This window comes from Eupeodes corollae, chromosome 2 (assembly GCF_945859685.1).
Source record: "Eupeodes corollae chromosome 2, idEupCoro1.1, whole genome shotgun sequence".
In the NCBI taxonomy this organism is placed as follows: Eukaryota; Metazoa; Arthropoda; class Insecta; order Diptera; family Syrphidae; genus Eupeodes; species Eupeodes corollae.
In genome coordinates, this window is record NC_079148.1 from 13,496,796 (window position 1) to 13,508,880 (window position 12,085).

The window sequence follows — 12,085 nt, forward strand, 5'->3', positions numbered from 1 at the left end:
TCTAATTAGCTCTCAAAGACTGCTTATTCAAAACTTCATTAATAAGCTGACATTTCGTCTTGAATGTTATAAATAAAGGTTATTCAGATTAACGGAATTCAATTTTTATCAGACGATTCGACTTTTTGTGTTTAATTTGACATTAACATCATTTACTTTCATATGATTGAATTAGAAAATTCCATTTTTTCCAACTTAACAGCATAACTTTCCCTGTTAACAATAAACAGACATGCTGCTCGTAAGGGTATTGTATATAATGTCAAGAGTCTCAATAAGGGTAGCAGTTTTGTAGCCTTTCTGTTTTGATTGATGATAAAGTTGTTTGCAAGGGAATAATAAACTATTGTGTTCAACAAGCTGTTAACAGCGTTTGCAGCTCATATCACAATAATTCAATAATAGCGCAAAAGTGAATATAACCAATCCCCCCTACCAATTATTATCTTGTTAAATAAACCTCTGGTAAATATCAATTCTTATCCTGACTTATAAGTATACTTTATCATTATCAAAGTTAATTGACAGTTCCATGTCAGAAATGTCAACAAAGTTCAATTGATAAAAATAGCTGACACTTTTATTGTTGATAGTTTGTCTTTTTAAGACTTTCACCATGTCTAGCAGGTTAGCAAGTCTATCGAATGCAATTTTCCATCAGTTGCTCGAAATTAAACGAAAATGTCGGTAAAACTGTTTCTGCTATTAGTTATTTGTCATCCATTATCATATGTTAATTGTGTTCCGAACTTTGAGGAAGTATTAAATTTCCGTTTGGATGAAATTCCCTACATTCGAATGGAATTACGCGATGGTGTCAATAGTGACTTTGATAATACTTATGTTAATTACTTCTTTAAACAAAAAATTTGTCCAATGATTATAGCAACTTATTCCCTTAACATCACAAAGCCTCCGCCCAAACGAAGGGAAAGTTTTGTCATTGTTTCGGATATGGGAAATTTACAGCAAACTGTTAAACTTTTCTCACAAACGGCTGGATTATTTTTCTTTATAATTGTCAATGAAATCGATTTGTCGGAATTGGATAATATTTTTGGAATACTTTGGAAACTCAGTGGAATTTATAGAACTATACTTTTGACATTAGATGGTTTGATGGTGTACAATCCGTTTTTCTACAATCCTAAACTTGGCAAATTTGGTGGTATTCAAATGTTAGGAGAAATAAATAAAGGTCGTATCTTTGACGATATGAACGGATATCCATTGAGAGTGCAAGTTTTTAGGTCCGTCTATTCGAGGCCGGTCTATGACATAGTTTTGAATAAAATGATCAGCCATGAAGGAGCTGATGCTATAGTGGCTTCAGAATTGCAGAAAAACATGAACTTTACTATGATTCTACAGAAACCGTCAAAAGATTATTTTGGGTAAGTAAAGAAAGGTTTAATATTTATTTCCAAATGAAGTACCATAAGGCTCCATACTTGATGCAATATTATTTTATGTAATGTTAATTGTTTTATATGGAACATACTGGTTTTTTCAGGGAACGTGCTCCAAATGGTTCGTACAATGGAGCCATTGCAATGATAACAAACTCAGAGACAGATATTGTTCTTACCGGATTCTTTATCAAGGATTATCTGGTACCACTAGAATTTACCGCCACTGTTTACGATGATCAACTTTGTTGTTATGTTCCAAAAGCGGCGCGTATTCCACCATCAATTCTACCGATTTGTGCTCTTCGCCCAAGTTTCTGGGTGGCCTTCATACTGGCCGGATTCGCTTGCGGAACTGTTTGGGCTGCATTTCGGGTATTGAATTTACGAATATGTCCCGAAAATCACAAGAAGCAGTATTCATTCAGAAATATCAAACTGCTCTACCAATTTCTTCGAATCTTCAATGATACCTGCGTGGTTTGGGTTAAGGCCAATATTGTTCGATTTCCTCCATTTAATTCGGAAAGAATTATTCTAATATCAATTTGCCTGGTTAGTGTGATTCTTGGAGCAATTATTGAATCAAGTTTGGCTACAGTGTTCATCCATCCAATGTACTATCAGGACATAAATACTCTGCATGAATTAGATGAGAGTGGATTGGAAATTATCTATAAGTACACGAGCTTCAAGGACGATCTGTTTTTCAGTGAAACCTCACCCCTATTTGCTGCATTGAATAAGAAACTAAAATACCTCGATGACTTGGATGCTGATCTAATTAAGGATTTAGTCGAGAGAGGAGACATTGCTAGTGTCACTCGATATACTTCGTTGATTCTGGAGTCGAATGAGTATATTCTAACGAAGAAAATTCATATAATTAGTGAGTGTCCAAAGCATTATATGATTGCCTACGTTATGCCTAAGGATTCACCATTTGGTGAAAAAATCAACGAATTGCTTCTGAAATTCTTGAGTGCTGGTCTAATAGACAAGTGGATAGCTGATATGCATGATAAGGCGGCTAGATTGGTTATGAAGGGAAATATAATTCCACGAACTTCGGCTTTTAAAGTTTTAACAATGGTTGACTTGCAATTGGCTTTTTATGTCATAATTGTGGGAAGTCTTATAAGCATGATGTCACTTGGAGTTGAAAAGTGTATTAAACGTAGAAAGATTAATTACTTAGAAGACGAAAGTGACAGGGAAGTTTTGTAAAGTGATAACGTTAATATACATAAATGCTATAAAATATTTAAGGATATTTATGTTTTTCAATAAAATGAATGTAATATAAACATGTGTTTTACTTATGGGATTTTCCATTGGTTAATTTGGATTTGCATTGAGCAATTAAGGGGCCGGACGACAATATTTGATTGGTCAACTGTCAACAAATTTCGTTTCAACTATTGTGGAAAGTTTTATTTCCAGGTTAAGTCTTCTCTTGTGTCAAATAAACAGCTGATCATATTTGTGTATAGCTAAGTAATCAAAGGTCGTTAAGTTGAAGCAACAAGAGTTCATTAATAGGACCACTTCCGAAAATGAAATTGTTTGTTGCTGTGATGTTTAGCTGACAGGATGGGCTGGATTAATTTTACCAAATTTTAAATTTAAAAAATAAGGAAAGTGGAGTTATGTACAAATAAATAGTTACCAGAAACTAAAAGGAACTTATTTTAGGAACTATATGTCACATAATTATTTATTAAAAATGTTGAGCTCTAGATTTTAATGAAACATGACGTAACGAACGTGAGTCCGGGAGTTCCGCCCGTCTGTTTGTCTGTCAGCCTGAGTTCAAACTTTAAAATTAAGGTTTTTCCCACAAACAGCCCGAAATATTGTTATAGAATTTTCTCTTAAATTGCTTGATGTTTTCTTATTTTTTTACAAAACTAGTTTCGTGTTTTATGTAACTGTCAAATATCTTCAATTTGGTCAATAATTTTACCATTAATTGGTGTACATATGAATAACGCTTGCAAATCATTGAATTGCATTAGTGCATGGTCTGTTAAGAAAGTTCATCGCAAGCTTCTTCCATTTTACGATTGGTTAAATTGGAATTGTTGAAGATTTAACAGCCAACACGCTTACGTGGAGTACGAACTAAAGAAAAAATCTCGCAGTTGTATAGGCCAGTGTAAGTGAGCTTTCGATTTGGCGCCGTTCACAGCATTTGGGTCACTGTTACTCCACATGGTGGACATTTTTGCTCAATTTTCAAAATACGGGTGATGCAAGAATTCCAGCCGAACGACATTCCACAATTCTGAATTTTTGGTGAATGGACCTTTGAAAAGTTGACCGAAGGTCCACATTTTGTATCAAAAAGTTGTGTTCAACGACGAAGTTCATTTCTGGTTACATGGCTACGTGAACAAGCATAAGAATCGTATTTAGATAAGCGGCCAGAAATATTGCAAGAGCTACCAATGTATCTAGAGAGTCACTGTTCGGTGTGGAATATCGGCTGGCGGAATCATTGGACCGTATTTCTTTCTTCAAAGATGATGCGATGTTACTGTGGTAATCGCTACCAAGCGACTTGCATAACATGTTGTTTCAATAAGACGGTGCCACATGCCATACAGTACGCGTAGCTAGCAATGGTTCAATTCATACGTGATTTCGGTGAACAGTTTATTTTACGATTTAATTGGTGAATCATGTAGTACCCGTGGCATGATGGTTAGTGCGTTGGACTGTGCTGTGGTTCATCCTCTCCCGAAAAAGGGAAAGGACAACTCCAACCCGTCAAATCTTCGGTCGATAAGTCTTCTTCCGAGCATCAGCAAAGTTTTCGAAAAGATCATTAATAGGGCTCTGACTAAGTGGGCTGCGGACAACAAAATAATTCCGGATAAACAGTTCGGGTTCAAGGCGGGTCATGACACAATTCATGCTGCGTCTAAACTCGTTTCTGATATCCAATGGAATAAATCAAAACAACAATGCACAGGTGCTGTCCTGGTTGATTTGAAAAAGGCCTTTGACACCGTATGGTTAGAGGGTCTTTACCTAAAATTGAGCAGGCTTGGCATTAGCAAGCCATTGTTGTATATACTTTATGATATGATTAACGGTAGAAAGTTTGTTGTCAAAAGTGGCAATGTAACTTCTACCACAACATTCTCAATTAAAAATGGTCTTCAACAGGGAGCGGTGAATTCGCCGATTCTCTTCAGCATTTACACCAGCGATCTGATAGGTAGTCTTACAAAGGCAATTGCGTACGCCGACGATCTAATTGCGTACAGAACATCCCGAAAGGTTGAGGTTATTAGAATTCTCTTGCAGCGTGATTTCGACAAGATTCAGCGATATTGCGACGACTGGAACCTGAAAATAAATGTCCAGAAGTCAGAGACAATTCTGTTCCGGACTCCGTTGGCTGGGGCCACGAGGGATACGTGTAAGAATTGGCGCAAGATGGTCATCGTTGATCTTCACGGGCAGCCATTGGCCAGCAAAAGTGTAGTGAAGTACCTCGGTATCTGGTTAGATCAGTATTTATATTTCGACAGACATATAAATGCTGCTCTGACCAGGGCCAGAGGAGCCTTCGCTCTGACGAAACGGCTGTTTTTTAGCAGTCGGCTTGACCCCAGAGTGAAGGTAATTTGCTACATGGCCCTCATACGGCCAATGATCGTTTATGGTTGTCCTGTGTGGTTCAACGTTGCCCCTTCCTAGATGGAGAAGTTTCGGGTGTTCGAGCGGCAGTGTTTACGACGCTGTACCGGCTTATATCGAACAGCCGAATCTTCTTATGTGCATTACTATTCAAACGAGGTCCTCTACAACGGGGCTCGAATCAACAGAATTGACAATTTCGTGATAAAACTCGTTCGAGGTCACATTGCAAGAGCTATGTCTTCGACCAACAATTTAATTTTCGGGGCGTTCTATCCGAACGACGAGTATTTTGAGAGTGCACGCTTGAGCGGCTTCATTCCCCCAGAGGCATTCCTCTTTTTAGATAGATGCGGTCTGATACAGGATAGATTGGCAGTTCCGTTAATCTACCACGTCAGACGAAGAACCGTGGATAGGCGACTCCTGTACAATCGGGACGTCATGGCACAAGACGGAGCAGAGCTCCTTCGGTTCAGTAGGGCTGTGTCCGAACGGGACCGAACTGATAGGATGAAGCAGGAGAACCAGTTTTGGTGGCTTCAATCGGCACTTGATATTGGGTAGTCGGGATGGGGTTTTAAGCCTTGGCCGGCCTACATACTTGTTTTATGTTTAGGGTTTAGTTTTAAGTAGAATAGGCATGGTGGCACGAAAAAAAAAAAATTAAAAAAAACATTAAAAAAAAAATAAATAAAAATAAAAAAAAAAAAAAAAAAAGAGACAACGAAATATGAAAAACAAAAATGTTAGATAGTTAGATTTGCTGCTGTGGTTGTTCTAGTTTTAAGTAGTTTATAGGTAGAATATGTAGTTAAAGTTATTTTTTAAGTTTTATTTAAGGACCTTATTTTAAGTAGTTTGTAAGTAAAAATAAATAAAAAAGGTTATTGATATTAGTTTTTTCAAAATTTTCTAATAAAAACAAAACAAATAAAATTTAAATTGAAGTAAAATAGATCTTAAGGCCGAAAGGCATTAGTAATTAGTGTTATAGTTTAGCTTAGAGTGTCCGTATGGGACCATTAAGTTAGTTGTAAGTTATGGATAACTAGGCTAGTTTTATGAATTTTTGTCTAGCTTTAAGATAGATTTAAGAATGAATCAATTAAAAATGAATTATAAAAAAAATAAAAAAAAAAAAAAAGTGCGTTGGACTGTCATGCAAGGGGTCTTGGGTTCAATCCCTGCCTGTGCCACCTTAATTTAAAAAAAAAAAATAATTTTCGCGGGTACTGCCTCTTGCGAGGAATTGACAATTCCTTCAAGAGTAATTCTTGTCATGAAAAAGTGCTTTCTCAAATTAGCCGTTCGGATTCGGCCTTAAATTGTAGGTCCCTTCCATTCCTGACAACAGTACTCGCACACAGGAATGGTTGAGAGTTGTAAGTCACTAGGCCCTGGTTCACAACGGACTGTTGCGCCACCCCATTTGATTTGAATTGGTGAATCGGCCAAGATAAGATAAGATTTTAGATTAGGTACATAGGTTTTTATTGCTCGTCTTAAATAATTTACATTGTTTACAAAAATCAAAAGCATGGCATTCTGCCGTCCATCAAGTTGACAAAACATAAGTTGTAAACTTATTTTTTTGAAATATAATCATATCATACTTAATATTATAAATGCGAATGTATGTTTGTTTGTTACGCTTTCACGCAAAAACTACTTAACCGATCATCATGAAACTTTGCACATACACTCTAAAAGGTATTACAAGTAACATAGGATACTTTTTATTAAAAAAAAAATTAAAAAAATTTACGAAAAATAAGAAAATTGTTTGTCAAAATATCGTCAAATTTAGCTACTTCAACGCCATCTAGCATCATAGTAATGTAGTTTTAACCCTGAATACTGTAATACCAGCCCACTGTATTACCAACATGTTACGAATTTTGAATGCTTTTGTCTGCGCATGTTGTTGCATCATGTTAGAGGTCCAATTAGCTTTACAGAACATAAAATTGTCAATGGTCAGGAATGTCAAACCTACCGAGAAGCATGTGAAGCTCGGCGACTGTTAGGAAATGACAATCATTGGGATGAAACTATGGAGGAAGCTGTACAATGCCGATCGCCAGATGAAATCAGGGAACTTTACGCTACGCTTTTATCTTCTTGCGGTCTTTCTAACACTCAAACTCTTTGGAATAAGTACAAAGAATACATGGCTGAAGATATTTTACATCAACTGCAGCAAGTACACAGACATTACTTTCAATAAACATGTCTACAATAAAACGCTAATTATAATCGAAAACAAGGTTTTTACGATGGTTGGAAAAAAATTAGATGATTTTGGAATGTCCAGCCCTCGAAGAGACAATGTGGATGATTTTGATAATGAAATTGCACGAGAGCTAGATTATGATTTCATAGCACTGCAACATCAAGTGGCAGAATTAGTCCCTCAATTACTTCCAGAGCATAATCATGTTTTCCATCAAGTTTTACGTAAAATAGACTCCGGCAGTGGTGGACTCTTCTTTCCTTAGAATTCAGAATTCATTCATTTGTTGTTGCATTTCAATAAGCATATTTTAAGGTGTTGAAACTTCATTGTCTCTAATAATTTTTAAAAATTATTGATCTCAGCCAAGCAATAAAATTTAGTTATTATATTGACTCATTTCTATTATTATACCCTTACCCTTTATCTCTCATACTGATTTAATTTCATTTTCGTTCAAAAAACCCGTTCCAAGAATGATGTCTTTAAGAATTGGACATTTACCCATGAAGTGAAATATATCTTCTCTCACTTGTAGATTACATAAGGAGCATAATATTGGTAAATCCTCCCTATGTGGAATGAAGTTAAGAGGTACGAGTTCACCACGCAGCTTTAAAATCATCAAAATCTCATCTACGCTGTATTCATCCCGAAAATAGTTCTTCACTTCCAAATTGTGATTAACTTGACTGTAAATTGCTCTGTGCAGAGACCCAGTTGATTCATTAAGGCATTTTTCCCATAACATATCATCCACTTTTTCAATTAGGTGGTACAGTTATTCTTTCCATTGATTGAAATCAAAGTTATCTTTGTTAGGGTCCATGTCACTCTCCCTAGCAAGTTTCATCCATTCTGCATACCATCCCGACCTCTCTCGAATAGTTTGAAGTGCCACTATCTTCGGTAACCGGTAATTATCCATATTCATGATTTTGAGCACATAATCAATCTGTATTCGAAGTATTAGTACAAAGAGTGGCTGCAGTCCCGTTTCCAACATAACTATATAGTTCGGCGTATTTGGTGACAGCCGGAAGATCCTTTTAACGTAGAAGCGTAACAATTTTTCCACATCTTCATATTGCTTCGTTCCCCACACTTGAGTTGCATAGAGTAAGATTGATTCTGCTACTGCCTTAAAAACAGTGTACTTACTGCTGTGATCGATATTTTTTTTTGAATAACACCAACTCCAAGATGCGCTTATGGCGTCTTTTGCACTTATAAGACTTTCTCTCAGATACATGGAGAACAACCTAGTAGTTTCTCGGACCGACTTGAGGTATGTAAATAGGAGCTCATAAGCGAATTTGGTTGTGAACTGCGATAAAGTAAAGACTGCGTTTAAAAAGTAATAATTTCTTTACTCAATTATTACTTTTTAAGCGCAGTCTTTACTTTATCGCAGTTCAAACCAAATTCGCTTATGAGCTCCTATTTATATACCTCAAGTCGGTCCGAGAAACTACTGACTGTGTTTGAAAAGTATTAATTGAAAGTGTTCAATAAATAAGTTTGGAACAATTTAAACAAAGTAAAAATTGTGTTTTATTTGCAAGTGTGAATAAGTTTTAACTGTCGGACCAAGCCGAATCTTACATTGGTGTCAGAAGTGGGATTAAAACTTATTGACAATAAGAACAGTGAGCAGTGATTAAACTATTTTGTGTAAAGTAGTGAATTAAAAAAAAATGAGTATAGTTTTGAAAGACTTCACTGTCCCTGAGCTAAAGGCCGAACTAAGCAAACGTCGCTTAAGTTAAACAGGAGTAAAAACCGAACTCGTTAAACGGTTGCAGGAATATCTGGAGCAGCAAAATGAAGACCCAGATACGTTTGCTTTCGAATTAGAAGCAAAAGTGGAAGAGGTAAATGCAAATGTAGCCTTATCTAACATGGTGTAAGTTCTTTTAGCCAAATTTAAAGAAAATAAAAATGATGTCCTGAAACAACTAGAAGCCCAAAGAAGCGACCAAAAGCAAGAACAGAAGAATGTTCTCAAACAACTAGAAGTCCAAAGAAGCTACCAAAAGCTAGGACGAACTGAACAACCTTTTAGAAAGCAGGTTTGCGGACTTCGAAGAGAAAATCAAAACTGTCGACGAGCGCGTCGAAAAACAAAACGGCTGGGACGATTATGAAAAATACATTGCTCTTACGCTTGCTTTAAGCGGATCTGCTGCTGAACTGCTACAAACCATCCCAGCAGAAAAGAGTGGTGACTTCACAGTTCTGGCAAACACAATCGAAAAGAGGTGAAACTCTGCAGCAGTTTCAGGCAGATATCAAGCGATTGGTTCACTTGGCGTATCCAACAGCTGGTAACGATATAATGAATCAACTTGCTGTTAAAGCCTTTGTGAAAGCTGTTGGCGACATAAATCTCCAAAGGGTTATACGCACTGGCGGAAAGCGAACGCTACCAGAAGCATAACCCAAACGTGCATCGCGTAAGATAATAAGAAGTCCAAAAATGCTCTTGTCAGCAGGCTGCTGTGGAAAGGAGTCACGATGCCACGGCGGATTAGTACGATGCTGGAACTGCGATAAGGCTGGGCATCTACAGCGACAGTGCAGATTACCGCGAAGAGGAACCGCATTGCAACACTTTGGAAACAGTAAGTATTCAACTGGTCAAAGAAAGTATTCAACTGGTCAAAGTAACACCAACAACGTTGCTTCCGAAATTGTTTCCCACCCTGTAGAACGAATAAGAACCAACTTTAAGGGGCAGACGCTGGATCCTGGTACCGATGGCCCCAGAAACGACATCCAGGTTTACCAAAAGAAACGTGACAACAAGAGCAGACCATATAGGCAAGAGTGTAACCTTTGCAGACGACAAGAAGGAAAAGAAGTGGTTACTGTCCAACGAACCAGAGCCGATTCCATTTATGGCTGGAGCAAAGAAGAGTTGAGGAGGGCTCAATAAGAAGACTCAGATATCGAACCCAACCTCGCATGGAAGGAACACCAGGAAAAACCAGAATGGACTGATACCTCCGATAGAAGAAATCGTTATACTCTGGTCATCATGGATTACTTCAGCAAGTGTCCTGAAGCATACGCCATTCCAAACCAAGAAGCCACAAAAGTCGCAGATCAAATTGTCTTCAACTGGGTGAGCAGATTCGGCGTTCCATTAGAACTGCATTCTGACCAGGGAAGAAATTTTGAATCAAACATATTTCAGGAAGTTTGTGGGCTTCTTGACATCAAGAAGACAAGAACAACACCACTCCACCCACAATCTGATGGCACGGTCGAACGATTCAACCGAACCCTGAAGTAACATCTTTGCAAGGTTGGGGACGACAACCAGCGAGATTGGGATCGACACATTCCACTGTTTTTGATGGCGTATCGAAGTGCAAGACATAGCTCAACTGGCCATACACCGTCTGAGATTTTGATAGGCAGGAACATCAGACTGCCGAGCGAAATAAAATTCGGATGTCCCACGTCGGAACCGTAAGCCGAGGATGACTACATTGGTGCCCTCAGAGAAAGACTACTTCAGATCTACTACAATACCAGGTTGAAAATAAAGATGTTCAGTGACCGAATGACACACTACGATATACGAGCGACAACAACAGAGTTCGAAGCTGGAGATCGGGTATGGCTTTACAACCCCCATCGACAAAAAGGGTTGTCACCGAAACTTCAACGGGACTGAAAAGGTCAATATACAGTCATTAAAAAAATCAACGATGTCGTGTACCGGATACAAAAGGGAGTCAGAGGAACACCTAAAGTTATACATCGCGACCGACTACATCGCTACATTGGTGATGAGAACGATGGATTTGTTCGGGACTCCTTATCTCTTTTAATATCGTGTTATAGTAGAATAAAATAAGGGGCAACATGTAGTGCTTCGTTAAGCATCTAGTGATTAAGAGGAGAACTCGCTTCGTTAAGCATCGAGAAGCATTTAGTGATTAAGAGGAGAACTAACTTCGAGAACATTCAGCGCATACAAGAACCTCGAAGGTGCAACATCTAGTGATTAAGAGGAGAACTAGCTTTGTTAAGCATCGAGAACAACCTAGTAGTTTCTCGAACCGTCTAGCTTCTGTCTCAAAGTATTTTGTTTTCTTTTGGAAAGACAAGGTCTTGTAAACATTAAACTATATCGACCGTTTTACCGATTTGAAAAAAACATTAATTTTTGTAATTGTCTGTGTTTTTTTTATTATTTCTGTTAGTACTGAACAAATAATTCGTTATCCGGGTTAATATATTTCATAAACTTCATGTGGTAACCTAGTTTAGACGACAAATTCGTCATAAGAACAAAAATTAAGGCCTAGTGACTTGCAACTATCAACCATTCCCATGTGGGAGTCATTTCAATGATGGAGGAGTAATAGGCCTCTAATAACCTTTGGAAAGTTATAATTTGATTGCCAGATTTGTTTACAATTACATATATTTCTTCAAAAACTATTATACAACTTATTTTAAAACCTCCACCCTCACTTTCAAAAAATAAAAAGAAAACTGCTTCTAACTGTAGCTAGCTTTAAATCTCTAATTTTATTTGCACATAAACCTTGACCTTGCTTAAGCTACTTGAACTTACACACTTTCAAAAAATGATATATTAATAGCTTATATAATATTGAATACCCTAAATTTGGTCAAACAACACTTATTGTATAAAAATCAAACCTTGAACTGTCTTGACTATTGTTTTATATTTATGCACTGCGACCGCAACTTTTTTTGAAACTTATATTTGAATTGCTCAAATGTCTTATTTGTTATTCTATTAATA

At 37.2% G+C, this 12,085-nt stretch overlaps 1 protein-coding gene across 1 annotated transcript; it reads left to right on the plus strand.

Annotated features, from left to right (window-relative positions):
- The first annotated feature begins 681 nt into the window (after positions 1 to 681).
- LOC129944164 (uncharacterized) lies at positions 682 to 9,736 on the plus strand. Its single transcript, XM_056053391.1, has 3 exons — positions 682 to 1,394; positions 1,514 to 2,577; positions 9,474 to 9,736. The coding sequence occupies exons 1-3, from the start codon at positions 682 to 684 to the stop codon at positions 9,734 to 9,736; spliced, it is 2,040 nt and encodes a 679-aa protein (XP_055909366.1).
- Positions 9,737 to 12,085: the final 2,349 nt, after the last annotated feature.